Source organism: Ursus maritimus, unplaced genomic scaffold (genome assembly GCF_017311325.1).
Source record: "Ursus maritimus isolate PB19 unplaced genomic scaffold, ASM1731132v1 scaffold_22, whole genome shotgun sequence".
NCBI lineage: Eukaryota > Metazoa > Chordata > Mammalia > Carnivora > Ursidae > Ursus > Ursus maritimus.
The window spans coordinates 21,479,476-21,494,844 of record NW_024424675.1 but is presented as its reverse complement, the minus strand read 5'-3'; the positions used below and the strand labels follow the sequence as shown (position 1 = coordinate 21,494,844).

The window sequence follows — 15,369 nt, the reverse complement described above, 5'->3', positions numbered from 1 at the left end:
TAGATGGAGCAATTTAGTATTATAAAATGGCAATTCTGGGGTGCCTGGTTGGCTCCGTTGGTTAAGCGTCTGCCTTCTGCTCAGGTCATGATCTCAGTGTCCTGGGATCGAGCCCCACATCGGACTCCCTGGCAAGGAGGGAGCCTGCTTCTCCCTCTCCCTCTGCCTGCTGCTCCCTCTGCTTATGTTCTCTCTCTCCCTTTCAAATAAATAAATAAAATGTTTTTTAAAAAATAAATAAAATAAACAAAATAAAATGGCAATTCTGTTCAAATTCAATGCAATTCCAATTGAAATCCCAAAAAATGATTTCCTGGAACTTAGCAGACTGATTCTAAATTTTGTACAGAGGATCCAAATATAGCTGAGACAGCCTTGTGGAAGGAGAAGGAAGAATGTTTCCCATAAATAAAATAGAGTTCGGTTTTCTCTTTAGAATTTGGAGTATCTGGCTACAGCGGGCTCTTACTTATGGAGAGCAATGATCAGCTAGAGTTGGCTTGCGACTGCCCCTTCAGAGAATACCTGCTCTCCAGTTCACCCAGCACATTGTCCTTATTTAAGGTACCTGTCTGATCCTGTAGATATTTGTATGATATCGCCTCCCACCTGGGGTGGGAGGATAGGGTAAGAGAAATGGAAGAGATTATTTTAAAGTGTATAGATTCTGTTTGGTCCCAGTGAGCTGGCAAGCAGAAAGAAGAAATAGTGGATCACGTGACTCCAAGAGTTTGATGCTTCTGGTAGTGATCTGAGTATGATCATGGGAATGTATGGCAGAGGAGGGATGGAGGAAAGCACACCAGAGGCTATACTGTGAGGGAATTGGAAGGTCCAAATGGCACAAAAGCTGGAGATGTCGGCTTCCCTGAGATCAATATGTGGAACTGGGTGAAGCGAAGGATCTTAAGACAAGAACTCACAGGGACTCCATAATGCTAAGTAGAAATAGAAGATGTGGCAGAGAAATAGGAAAGAATCCAACACCAACAGAGGGAAGAATAAATAACCTTTCCTGGAAACCCATTGTGGACCAAGCTCTTTGACACAGGCTATCTCCTTGAACCCCAACATTAGTCCTCTGAGAGTAGACATTAATATCCCTTTGTTATGGATGAGCAAACTGAAGCTATGAAAACTGAGGTCATCAGCCCCACGTGACAAGGCTGAGATTCAATGCAGTCAGATTCACACTAGGATCTCCCTGTCTCCACAATCCACCCCTTCTTTCACTAAAGTCACAGTGGTCATTGAAGCACCCCGAAATGCACACAGACTTGCATTAAGAAAACAAAGCTAACAAAAAGTATTGTTAACCCCATCCCCTCAAGCACCCAGATTTTATCAATGCTTCCAAAGCACCAGTTGGAACAGATGAAGGAGGAACAGAAATCCTGTCCAGCGCTAACTTTAGCTGAGAATCTTTGTATTAACCAGATTTTTCTGGAGAGACTGACGCAAACAGCCTTGATCCACAAAGTCAGAAGCAAGTGATTTTAGAAATATAAACCAGCCTCATGTGGTCACCTATTAACTCTGCCACTTCACCAAGTGTTTTAACCCTGTCTCCAAGCCCCTGCCTCCCGCAAAATGGGTGTAATTACAGCGTGCTTTTGGAAGATTCCGTGTGATAAAGCTTGCAATGTCCTAATGTGCTTAGAACAGTACTGGGCACTGAAGAGCTCAATATATTATAATTGTCATCATGAGTATGATGGAGGGTGTTTTAAAAAATAATGCAGTATGGGGTGCCTGGGTAGCGCAGTGGTAGCACAGTGGTTAAGCATCTGCCTTCGCCTCAGGGTGTGATCCCAGCATTCTGGGTTCGAGCCCCACATCAGGCTCCTCCGCTGTGAGCCTGCTTCTTCCTCTCCCACTCCCCCTGCTTGTGTTCCCTCTCTCGCTGGCTGTCTCTCTCTTGTCAAATAAATAAAATCTTTTTTAAAAAATGCAGTATTACTTAGAAATGGATCAAAAAACTAAGGACTTATGGATAGAGGTGTCGTGTGATAAGGCATAGTAAAAATTCTAATGATAGAAAGTTAAAATAGTCCAAAGTTAAAGGTAAAACGTCCACTGTAAAATTCTTTCAACTTTCTCTACGTTTGAACATGTCCATAACCCACCGCTGGAAAAATAATGCATTGTCGTGTGCTTTGGGAGGAGGAAGAGTTAGTTTCGTTTTGTTTCTTGATAAACAGAAAAGGTATAGAAAAGAAAACAAAATGGGCGAGATCTTCCTCAGCTCGGGCCCGCCTCCGGGCCGAGAGCCGTTCGTGATGCTGCCTGAATGAAATCGAGGACCGCTTGCGAAAGGGCGAATCCTCGAGAGCGTGGCCCGGGGCTGCTAAGCCCTCGCAAGGGACAGGGACGCGCTCCAAACGGCGCATCCCGCCTCGGCGCCAGGAGGTGGGGCCGGAGCGCGCGCCGGAGACGCGGCCGGGCCGTTACCCAAGAGCTCGGGGCCGGCGCTGGCCGCTGCGCGCCGCGGGTAAATACCTTCGGCGGGGCGGGGGAGAGAAGCGTCGAATTTCAAAAAAAAAAAAAAAAAAAAAAAACAACACACACACACACACACACACAACACCAAACCCCCACAGCCCCGGGCGGGCGGGCGCGCGGATGGGCGCCCTTTGGCTGCGGGAGCGAGTGGAGGATGCTGGGAAGGAGGTAAAATGGCCACCGGCGGCGGCGCGGAGGAGGAGAGGAAGCGGGGGCGGCCGCAGCTCCTGCCCCCCGCGCGGCCCGCGGCTCGCGGCGAGGAGGCCGAGGGCGGCCGCGAGAAGATGGGCTGGGCCCAGGTGGTGAAGAACCTGGCCGAGAAAAAGGGCGAGTTCCGCGAGTCGCGGCCGCCGCGGCGGGAGGAGGAGGGAGGCAGCGGCGTGGGCGGCGGGCTCGGCGCTCCCGCGGGCCTGGCGGCGCCGGGCCTCGGCGACTTCCCCCCGGCCGGCCGCGGGGACCCGAAGGGTCGGCGGAGAGACCCGGCCGGCGAGGCGGCGGACCCCCGCAAGAAGAAGGGTGCGGCCGAGGCGGGCCGGAGGAAGAAGGCCGAGACGGCGGCGGCCATGGCGGGCCCGGCCAGGCCTGGCGCGGCCGAGGACGCGGCCGAGCGGCCCGCTCAGGACGAGCAGGCAGTGGCGTCGGGCCCAGCTGCGGGCCCGGGCAAGGGCCGCTTCCTGGTGCGCATCTGTTTCCAGGGAGACGAGGGCGCCTGCCCGACCCGGGACTTCGTTGTGGGCGCGCTCATTCTGCGCTCCATCGGCATGGACCCGAGCGACATCTACGCGGTCATCCAGATCCCCGGCAGCCGCGAGTTCGACGTGAGCTTCCGCTCGGCGGAGAAGCTGGCCCTGTTCCTACGCGTCTACGAGGAGAAGCGCGAGCAGGAGGACTGCTGGGAGAACTTTGTGGTGCTGGGGCGGAGCAAGTCCAGCTTGAAGACGCTCTTCATCCTCTTCCGGAACGAGACGGTGGACGTGGAGGACATCGTGACCTGGCTCAAGCGCCACTGCGATGTGCTGGCCGTGCCCGTGAAAGTGACCGACAGGTTTGGGATCTGGACCGGGGAGTACAAGTGTGAGATCGAGCTGCGGCAGGGGGAGGGCGGGGTCAGGCACCTGCCGGGGGCCTTCTTCCTGGGGGCTGAGAGGGGCTACAGCTGGTACAAGGGGCAGCCCAAGACGTGCTTTAAATGTGGTTCCCGGACCCACATGAGCGGCAGCTGCACGCAGGACAGGTGCTTCAGGTGCGGGGAGGAGGGGCACCTGAGCCCTTACTGCCGGAAGGGCATCGTGTGTAACCTCTGTGGCAAGAGAGGACACGCCTTTGCCCAGTGTCCCAAAGCAGTTCACAATTCCGTGGCAGCTCAGCTAACCGGGGTGGCTGGGCACTGAACACCCGCCTGCCTGCCAGGGTGAATACAGAGCCAGCTTACCCCTCTTAAGTGCCAAAACTTTTTTTTAAACCATTTTTTACGTTTTTGAAGGAGATCTTTCTAAACCTGCAAGAGACATCTCTCTCTGCCTTCTTAAACCGAGTTTACTCCATTTCAGCCTTTTCTGAATTGGTGACTCTGTCATCAGTAACTACCGAGAACTGTAGTGTGCAGACGTGTTGCCTCTCCCTTTTTAAAATTTTGTTTTCGTTTTTGTATCTGGGTTGTTTTGTTTTTTTGTGTTTTTTGTGTGGGATTTTTTGTACTTTTTACTCCCCACGCTTTGTCTTCTCCCGGGATTTTCACCCATTGGGCTGCCTTGCTCATCTTTATGCCCCAGCACTAGGTATGGGGCCCACCACATGGTAGGCACTCCATCAGTGTTTGTTGAATTGAGAACATTGTTGACTGTGGCTTCTGTCAGGGTGGCTACTTTTTGCAGCTCTTCCCCCTCCCCTTTTAATTTGCTGCTTCTAATCTATGTGGTCTGAGAATTTGTGAAACCAGTGTTGTTAGAAGTGTATGTAATCTGAGTCAATAAGCTCTGAATGGTGGCCAAGGACCTCTCTTATGGCATTAAAATGCATGGACTTTGGGACAGCTGTTCGTTCAGTGGCTCAGAAGCCATTTTTCACAGAATCATGGAATTTGGAATTTTCTTGCTGGAAAGGACCTAAAAATTGGTTTAGACCAATTCCCTGGATTTCCAACAGATGAAACAGGCCCAGAGACGTTAAATGGGTCAAAATCACATAGCTGTCTGGTGCCAGAGCTAGCCTAGAGTAGAGTTCCCTGACCCCAAGCCCGGTGCTCATTCCACTACCTCTCACACTTCACAACATTTTCCTCAACACTTGAGGGCCCGGAAAGTCTGATATCTCCAGAATGATGAGCCCAGAGGAATGCTAAGAAATCATCTCGGGGAGGAAGCAGAAAGGGATTTAGCAGGGGCTTCTGTTACTTGGGAAATAGGGAAGGGGCAAAGGAACATAATCTAGGGTGTACTCATTGCTCCCTGGGTTATCATATCTGGATTAAAGTGCCAAGTCCTTTGGGGCCTTACCCTTCATCGTTCATTGCCACCACTTAGAAACGGGGGTGTTCCTGAATAAGGAAACCTACCAGAGGTTTACATTTGCACCTTAGCCTCAATAGCTAGAAATCCCAGAGAAGTCTCTAACTGGAGCTCCTCTACAACTTCCTGACTCACAGGAGAAAGGTGATTTTAACCTGGAATCATAAGTAAGCTGTTAACTCTAAAATGTGCTTGCAAAATAGGTCAAGCAAGAGGGCATTGGGTCAACTAAGTGTTACCAAGTTAAAGTAGAAAAGACAGTACACTGCTTTTCTTTTAGTTGATGTTTTTCCTTTGCTTTATGTTTTGCTATTTCCTTGTGGCTTAGAATGTAAAATCGATTGTTAAAAGTTTTGTTCTGAATAAATATTTATCTTTTGTATTGCTAACACTGTTGCCCTATCTCCTTTCAAAGGTACACAGACTCTCGTTCAGTCCATATTTCTACACATCATTTGTTTACCCTACAAATACATTTCCAACCCCTGCAGGCAATGCTTAGCACCTACTGTGTTGTGCCAGGCCCTTTGGAATTGTTACCTCAATCCTAGGTATGCACCGCACTCACTTAGCACATTGTAAAAACTTAACTTTTAAGCCCTGACTTTGCTCCAAGGAATCAAAATTGCTGGTGTGAGTGAAAATATTTTCAGTAAGCATCCCCAAACAATTCTGATTGGCAGCCAGGTTTGAGACCACAGTTCTGAATGGTACTAAAATGAGAGTGATGGATCTGGCCTCAGGAGGTTACAATGCAGAAGGCAGAAGATGTTAGCTTCATCATTTTAGAGTTACGGTAAATGCCACGATTTGGTTGCAAAGTATTTATTATGGGCTTTTTAAAATGCCATCCCAGGGGCGCCTGAGTGGCGCAGTCGTTAAGCGTCTGCCTTCGGCTCAGGGCGTGATCCCAGCGTTCTGGGATCGAGCCCCACATCAGGCTCCTCCGCTATGAGCCTGCTTCTTCCTCTCCCACTCCCCCTGCTTGTGTTCCCTCTCGCTGGCTGTCTCTATCCTGTCGAATAAATAAATAAATAATCTTTAAAAAAAAATAAAATGCCATCCCTTCAGGTACTAAGGGAGGAAGAAAGAGTCCAGGAAACTTCCCAGAGAGCTGACACACTCCTCCACGCCAGCCCTGGAGACCCCAGACACAACTGACTGAAGGATTTTCAGCTCTGAGACGTTAAAATAATCCATCGTAAGAACTAAAGTTCCCAGTGTTTTGATTCTCTAACTCAGAGAGTTGAGGATATTTCCAGAGCTGATAAGGTGTAGTTGAGGCCTGGTTGGCTCTTGGGAGCCCTGCCTTTCCTAGCCCTCTCAGCCCCTCCCTCTTGTCTCCTAAAGCAAACAGACCCTTCCCTCCTCGATCCCTCCCCCTCATCTCTCCCTTCTCTGCCTCAGGTTTCCCTCCTTCACCGGCCAGAGGCGGGGGAGAAAGCCTGCATTCATCCTGCGTTCATCATACCCGCCCTCCCTCTAAGCAGGCACTGTGCCAAGGAGCCTCCTTGGAAGGAATCTTCCCTCTCTCTACTCTTCCCCCCTCCCCCTCTCAACTCTCCTGAACTGAGCAGAGGAAGAAACTATTTCCCTGCCCATCCCCCACAGGATCTGCTCCAGGGCCTCCTGCCTGGCCGTCTGGGGACGGAGCCATGGGCTGGAACGGAACAAACCTCCCCCAGCTTCCTCTCCTGATCTAGCAACCCCCAAATTACAATCCCTCACTGTTCATGGGCTCCTAGGGAGTGTGCAGAGATCCCCAGACTGAGGCTGGCTGACTAGCTGACATTCTTTCTTTCGGCTTTCATACCGAGGCCCATTAGAGCCAAAGCCTCCTGCAAGGCACTTTGTACACCCAGGAATAAGATAGTTACTTAGATACGGATAAGTAATCAGCAGTTTTAAAAATATTAAGTATTTTTAAATACTCTGAAAAAAATATGCAAAGAATATAAAACTGTCTGAAGTACAGGTCTCCTGGAAGGGATGATGACGTCATGAATGAAACCTGCAAGATGAAGAAGCCCGGTGAAGAGTGCAGAGCTGTGCAGGCAGCACAAACAGCACATGCAGAGACCCGGAGGCCAGAGCACGCAGGGTGTTCAGTCTGGCGGTAGAGTCACTGAAAGATGTGTTGGGAAAAGGCCAAGAGGAGGCGACCCAGGGCCTGTTGGTGTTACTTAAGAGGCTTTATTTTGTCCTGACCCCCTCCAGTGTGCCCACCTCCATTCCATCCACTTATTTAGCGTGTATATTAAGCACCAACTCTTTCTAGGCAATGAAATACAGCAACAGAGTCAAGTCCCCTGGGGCTCAAATTCTAGAGGCACACAAAGACATAATTACAAACTATGATCAAGCACTGAAAGAAACCTACAGAGACGGATCTGGTCTTGGAGGTCAGGGATAACTTCCCAGAGAAAACGTTTGAACCGAAATCGAAAAGATATATAAGGAGTTCATTGGGAGATGGGGTTGGGGGTTAACAGGTGGCAAGGGTATATTAGCCTAGGCAAAAGGGATAACAAGTATAACAACCTTATGGTGAGAGGAGGCATGGTAGATTCTAGAAACCAAATGAAGCCCAGGTTTAGAAACAGAAACCACTCTAGGTATTGAAGAAGGTGATGGAGCCTAGGTTGGGTATTAGAAATGACTCCAAGAACACGACTGAACCGACCCACTAAAGGAGCTACTACCTCTCACAGAAGGATTCTCACAGAAAGCAGCCAGGAAGCTGTCCCTAGAAAGGTTGAGTTTGAGGACACACTACTGAAGCCACCATCCAAGGACAGGCTGCTGGGATCAGAAGGCCACTGCCAGTTCTACCGCCAGGACAATGAAATGAGTTTTTGAAGCCAGAGACAGGACACTAGTGTCTCCACAACCTTACTTAGGAGCAGAAACAGCCGAAACTATTTGGCTGCTGTCTGACTTCCACCTTCAAACCTCATGCAAGTGTGTCCACTTGCTGGAACTCGAGCTGCAGGGGAGTCAGGAAGTGTTTTAGCTTTCCAGTACGGGTAGCACAGCAAGGCCCATGAACAGGGGGAATCGGGGCACTTGGCTGGCTCAGTCGGTAGAGCCTGTGACTTCTTCTTTTAAGTTTTATTTATTTAAGTAATCTCTACACCTCACGTGGGCCTCTAACTCACGACCCCGAGATCAAGAGTGTACGCTTTTCCGACTGAGCCAGCCAAGAGCCCCATGAGCCTGTGACTCTTTGTAAGTGTTTTAAAATTTGTCAAACAGAGCGAGAGCGCACAAGCAGGGGGAGCGACAGGCAGAGGGAGAAGCAGGCTCCCTGCTGAGCAAGGAGCCGGATGCGGGGCCCAATCCCAGGACCCCTGGATCATGACCTGAGCCAAAGGCAGACGTTCAACCGACTGAGCCACCCAGGCGTCCCAAGCCTGTGACTCTTGATCTCAGGGTCGTGAGCTCAAACCCCACATTGGGGGTAGCGTTAAAAAACAAACAAAAAACAGTGGGAATGGGTGCTGTCTGCCAACTAACCCTATCCAGAACAGCGAGTGTGGCCAATGCAGAGAGGGAAGGGAGACAATGGTACAAAATAAGGCTGAAGATCCTGGGGGTTTGGTCAGCCATGTTTAGAATTTGAGTCTAAGAATGATGATGAGGAACCACTGAAAGATTTTTAAGCAAGGAAGAGACATGATCAGGGTTGTATTTTTAAAAGATAATTCAGGGGGCACATGGGTGGCTCAGTCAGTTAGGCATCTGACTCTTGATCTCAGCTCAGGTCTTGATCTCAAGGTCATGAGTTCGAGCCCTGTGTTGGGCTCCATGCTGGGCACGGAGCCTGTTTAATAAAAATAAAAGATCATTCGGGATGCTTTGTAGAGAATGGGTCAGCAGGAGCCCGAGTATAAAGAAGGGCGGGGGTGCCAGTCAGTTAAGCGGCTGACTTCAGCTCAGGTCATGATCTCGGGGTCCTGGGTTGAGCTCAGCATTGGAATCTGTGCTCAGCAGGGAGTCTGCTTCTCCCTCTCCCTCTGTTCCTCCCCCTGCTCATGCTCTTTCTCGAGCTCTATCTCTCTCTCAAATAAATTAATAAAATCTTGGAAAAAAAAGTATAAAGAAAGCCAGTTTTCCCAGGTGAGCGATGAGGGTACCGTGGACCTGGATGGTGAAGATGGACATAGAAAAGTAGACAGGGTAAAGAGATATACTTAGGAGTTTAAATCAGCAAGACTTAGACATGGGCTGGGGGAAGTGTAGGTACCAAAGATGACTCCAGGTTTCCAGCTTCTGCAGTTGGATAGGTGGTGGTTTCATTCCCTGAGATGCAGAACAGAGAAGATCCAAGTTTGAGATGAAGGTCTTTTTTTTTTTTTTTTTTAAGATTTTATTTATTTATGTGACAGAGAGACAGCCAGCGAGAGAGGGAACACAGCAGGGGAGTGGGAGAGGAAGAAGCAGGCTCCCAGCGGAAGAGCCTGATGTGGGGCTCGATCCCAGAACGCTGGGATCACGCCCTGAGCCAAAGGCAGACGCTTAATGACTGCGCCACCCAGGTGCCCCTGAGATGAAGGTCTTGAGCCAGATTTGGGACACAGAGAATGTCTAAGAGAAGGTATGCAATAGGTGGTTTAACACAGGTCTTAAATTCTAAGGAGAGCTCTGGGCTAGAGAAATAAACAGAAGTCCTATAACAATGGCCTTCAAACTCTTAAACCACATCCCACAATAAGATAGACATTTTATATTGTGGCTGTCAGACATATGCATATATGTACTTATGTATGAAGAAACAAGTGTATATGTATAAAAAGAAATAACATTAACCCTGTGAGTGGTGTGCCCTGACATTTTCCATTCTATTGCCTCATTCTTTTATAAACGCGTACATGACCATTAAATTGATTTTACAATCTCCTAATGAGTCATGAGAAGAAAGCATAAGGGAGAAAGATTATAGCAACTCGGATCACACCTTAAGCAGCTCCGACATCTGAGTTTTCCCTGATGGAAGAGGATATTGTGACACACTAATAAAGGACAGCCAGAAGGGAGAAGGGAAACAAGGGTATAGAGACATATAAACCAAGGGAGGAAAGTTACAATCAGAGGGATTAACAACTGGATTGAGTGCTGCAAGAGATCAGGTAAAATTGGCTTTGAGAAATGTCAAGCAAAGTCACGACTGAAGAGTGCCCCGCAGACTGAGTAATGGGGAGGTCACTGGTGAGGGCCTTTTAGAGGCAGAGTGGTGGCAGCAGGAGACAGACCAAGGAGCGAATAATCTTCCTAAAATGCCAATCCAGTGCTCTGGGGCTCCCTATAGCGCTAGGGAGTCAGCCTAGCACCCAGCTCCTTTCGCAAGAGGCTCCTAGGCTCCTTTGGGACCTCATTCTCAACCAGTGTCCATCTGTCCATGTCAGCTCCAGGTAGGAGTTCAGTATGGTGGAGGGTGGAGCGGTACAAGAGGAAGCTATGGGTGGACAGGGCTCAGATTATACCAAGTTGAAGGTGGAGTCTCATGAGAATGAACCAGACAGGTGCAAAGCCGATGGGTCCATACAGTGCCACTGACTGGATTGTCAACCTGACTGAAACTATTTGGGGGAGGATACGTTTCATGAAAATAAACACAGATATAATATGGAGGAGAATTCAAACTTTACAGAGCTTTGAAGTAAAACATGGGAGGAGCCTGGGTGGCTCAGTCTGCTGAGCGTCTGACTCTTGATTTTGGCTGGGACTATGAATTCAGGGTTGTGGGATCCAGCCCCGGGTCCGGCTCTGAGCTGGGCGTGGAGCCTGCTTAGGATACTCTCTCTCCCTCTGTGCACACCCTCACCAAAATAAAATAAAATAAAATAAAATAAAATAAAATAAAATAAAATAAAATAAAATATGAACTAACAGTTTTGGAAAACAATTTGGCATGGTCTTCCAAAATGTAAAATTCACATAATCTTTAACACAGCATTCACTTATAGGAAATGAATCTATAGCTACGCTCGGACACGTGCACAACAATACCAGTGTACCAGGATGCTCACTGAAGAATTATTAAGGGTCCTGAGGACTGGAAACCACGTAACTGTCTATCAGTAGGTAACCAGTTAGATGACCTATGGCACATCCAAATAGTGGAACGTTCTAGAGCTGTTTGAAAGAACAGTTCTGTATATATTAATGCAGAATTCTCTTAAGATGTATTTCAAAGTGAACAAAGTGAGGTGCCTGGGTGGCTCAGTGGGTTGAGCATCTGGCTCTTAGTTTCACTGGGGTCGTGATCACAGGGTCCTGGAATCCATCCCTGCTTCCAGCCCCGCGCTCAGCGGGTAGTCTGCTTAACGATGCTCTTCTTCCTCTGCCCCTCCCCTTTCTCTCTCTCTCTCTCAAATAAATAAAAAAATCTTCAAAAGAAAATAAAATGAACAAAGCAAGATATGGTATATTACTGTTTAAAGTTTCTAACTTTAACGTTTTCATTTTTTTAGTGAGTTATAATTGACAATAAAATTGGAAGATATTTACAGTGTACAATGTAATGATTTGATATACATATTATATTTTAAAATTATGGAATTAATATATACATATGCTTATTTATATAGAGAGTAATTCTGGAAAGCTATTAGTGAAATTGGTAACTGCTATACTTTCTTTTTTTAGATTTATTTATTTAGGGGCACCTGGGTGGCTCAGTTGGTTAAATGGCTCCCTTCAGCTCAGGTTATGATCCCAGAGTCCTGGGATCGAGCCCTGCATTGGGCTCCTCAGCAGGGAGCCTGCTTCTCCCTCTCCCCCTGCCCCTCTTCCCTGCTTTCTCTCTCACTCTCTCTCTCTTTCAAATAAATTAATATAAAAAATAAAAAAAAATTATTTGAGAGAGAGAGAGCATGCCTGTGGGGAGAGGGGGAGAGAGGGAGAGAGAATCCCCAAGCAGACTCCCCACTGAGAATGGAGTCTGGCTGGGAGTTTGATCCCAGGAACCAGAGATCATGACCTGAGCCAAAATCAACAGTCAGCAGCTTAACTGACTGAGCCACCCAGGTGCCCCAACTATTGTAGCTTCTGAGAAGAACTGGATATTTGGGGTGTGGGATGAAAGGAAAACTTATTTTCTACAGTATATCCCTAGAGGTTTTGTTTTGTTTTAATTATTTCATGTGTTATCTCTGGCAAAAAAAAATTAACAACAAAAATAAATGTAAAATACAACACAAGATGTCAAAGCAATTCCTGTAGACTCTGCAGAGACTGGAGTCCATTTCCTCTATCTTTAAAAATCAGAAATTTCGATGCGAAAGTTTAAGACTCTAGAGCAGCCAATTCACTGGTCTCCCTGCTTCCTAGATTGGTCTCCCTCAATCCAGGACAACAGTCCCCAGAAGGAAATTTGATCATATTACTCCCCAGTTTAAAGACCTTCAAAGACTTTGTGTCCTCCCTGGGGCCCACCAGGCCTTGCTAGCACCCTGCCTCTTCTGGGCCTCACCCCCTCACCCAGGCTGGGCTCCTGCTAGTCATTCCAGGAATTCACCGTGGTTAACTCTTACCTTTCCTGGTGCTCAGCTCTAATGCCACTTCCGAACTGCAGCCTTCCCTAACCTGCTAGACCAGACCCTCTTACACTCTCCCCTCCTTCCAGCAGCTCCTTGCAAGTACCACGATACATTTATTTCTGTCATGGCTTTATTAATATCTGTCTCTGTCTCTCAATTTTGAGCTCCCAGAGGGCAGGGACCACGACTTTTTTTGCTCTTGGTTGTCGCCTAGCATTTAGCACTATGTGTGGTACACAGTAAAAGCCAAATAAGTATTCATTTGCATGAATGATCTAGAAATTACTTGGTTGAGGTTGCAGATCAAGACATTGTGTCTACTTGTCCTTTTCTTTTTTGTAGGATTTATTTCTTGGGGTGCCTGGGTGGCTCAGTCGGTGGAGTGTCTGGCTCTTTGTTTCTGCTGAGGTCATGATCTCAGAGTCCTGGGATCGAGCCCCATGTCAGGCTCCGTGCTCAGCAGGGAGTCTCCTTGTCCCTCTTGCTTTGCTCCTCCCCCCATGCACTCTCTCTCTTTAAAAAAAAAAAGATTTATTTATTTATTTATTTATTTATTTATTTATTTATTTATGTATTTGAGAGAGAGCAAGTGTGGGGAGGGGAGGGGCAGAGGGAGACGGAGAGAGAGAGAGAATCTCAAGCCGACTCCCAGCTGAGCACAGAGCCTGACTCAAGGCCTGGAGGTGGGGCTCAACCTTGCCACCCTGAGATCACTAACAGAATGGACGCCTAACCAGCTGGGCCACCAAGGCACCCCTCTACTTGTCCTTCTTTAATGATACTCAAAATATCCCTTAGCACACCTGCACTGATTCTATACTGAAAAAGGCCTTCTTCTTCCATCTTTAAAAAGCTAATTCACTCCTTCAGTGTGCTCAGCTTTGATAAGGGTTTCCTTCAGCCTGAGAGGCCAGGCCCATCCTCCCCTAGTTCTCCGAGGGCATGTCACCGAGACAGCCTTCATGTCCCCTGGCACAGTGAGGCGCAGGAGAGAGCACCAGGTTCCTGGATTCCAAATGCCTGGCTTCAACCCTCCCTCATCACTGCAAGAGTACCTGTTGCCCTGAGACGTGATTTCTCCTTCCCAGGAGGTGGAGCGAGGATTCTATAGCTACAAGAGGGGAACTTCCCACCTGAGTTTGTGTCCTCCCTTTCTAGAACATTTCCTGAGACCCAAGAATTCCCTTCCAGAATATCCCAAAGCACATTTACAGAGCCTTCATGGGTCTCATCCCTGGGTCCATCTCAGCTGAGGGCAAACGACACTGCCCGATCCACACCCTAAAGACCTGAGGCTTAGTTCTCAAAGTAGCTGTTTGCAAGAGCCAGCTTGGATGTGGGGGCTGGGTTGTCCACTCATGCATGCTGGGTTCCTCCCTGATGGGATGGGAGGTAGCTGGACAAGGGCAGGATATAGGATGCAATAGCTCTCCTTGGGCCAACACACTCTAGCACAGAACTCCAAGGGTCCTGGAATTCTAATTCGAACCTGGCCTTCCAGGTTTTTCTGAGGGTATATTCCTCAAGAAGGAGAAGAAAACATATTTCATTCGACACAACAGATTGATGCATAACTTCTATTTAGAGACATATGGACCTCCGATTATACTCTTGTCCCAGGCCGCACAAATGCCCCGGTTTGGTTGTGTCATTTCTTAGCTCAGACAAACCACATAACCTCTCTGGGCCTGTTTCCTTACCAGAAAAAGTGAGTTTAATGATAACGGCCTCATCAGGGATGGTGAGAAAATGAAATGAAACAATTCATGCAAAGGGCTTGGCAGAGTGCCAGGCCCTCAGCCAACAGCAGCCACCCTCCTTACTTTTCTCTTGTTTGCCCTCTGGCTATCATCTCCCATGATTTTCTCTATGACTTCCAAACTGGTCTCTTTTGTAGGATTTCCATACAGATCCTCCTTCTCCCTCCTTACCCAGTAACCATAATATAAGCACCCCATTCTCTCCGCCTGGGCGGATCCCACCCCTCTTCAATTATGAAAACAGCTACTGGTGATTGCACGTTTAGAATGTTTCAGGCATTGTATTAAGAACTTGACATGCTTTATCTCAACTCAGTTCTGACACCAACTCAATGAAGTATTATTACTCCCCAAACACAAAGACACAGGGATCTGGAGAGTTGAAGCCCTGGCAGCTGGCGAGTGGCAGAGGCAGCGGGAATGTGAACCCAGGGAGTCCCCCTGCAGAGTCAAGTCTTCCAAATACCCAGTCACGATCCTGCCTGCCACCCCCTCCCTCGTGCCAGCGCCCTGGCGACCCCTCTCTCCTTCTAAGGCCGTCATACTCCATCAGTTCTCCGGGGTCTGTCTGTGGAATTTCAGACCAATAGGGCGGGCACTTTGTCTCACGCCACGTTGCCCACATCATGGATCCTCCCTCCGTCTTCCCTTTCTCTTCCTTCCTCCCTTCCTCCCTTCCATTACATATTGAGTTCCTACTCTGTGCCTGGCTTTGTGCTCGTTCACATGCAAAATATTACCGATGAAAAAAATCAGGGGAGGATGGAATTTTATGTCATTTTTTTCTTTCTTCTTTATGGCTTTCTGTTTGGCTGATTTTTTTTCCTCCAGTGAGCACGCAGCCTAGGTTCCTCGAACCCAGTTCCAATGTTGCTTTGCTGGGTAGCTTTGGTCGAAGGAAGGCCCTGGCCCCTTAACTCCCAGCCCCCACGCCTCCCCTCCGGCCCTCAAATCCAGGCCGCCCTGCCCCCTCCGGAAGGGGGAGTTGGGGGCGAACACCGAAATCTGAGTGGCTCTTTCAAGCCTCCGTTGCCGTAGAAACCGGCTGCACAGGCCTTG

At 48.4% G+C, this 15,369-nt stretch overlaps 1 protein-coding gene across 1 annotated transcript; it reads left to right on the top strand.

The window, feature by feature from the left end:
• The first annotated feature begins 1,842 nt into the window (after positions 1–1,842).
• Positions 1,843–5,398, top strand: ZCCHC3 (zinc finger CCHC-type containing 3). Its single transcript, XM_008703401.2, has one exon. It carries the CDS (start codon positions 2,676–2,678, stop codon positions 3,891–3,893), a length of 1,218 nt encoding a protein of 405 aa, XP_008701623.2. The 5' UTR covers positions 1,843–2,675; the 3' UTR covers positions 3,894–5,398.
• The last annotated feature ends 9,971 nt before the right edge of the window (positions 5,399–15,369 follow it).

Coding starts and splice junctions, on each gene's coding strand:
- ZCCHC3 (XM_008703401.2), top strand. CDS start 2,676: ATGGCCACCGGCGGCGGCGCGGAGGAGGAGAGGAAGCGGGGGCGGCCG.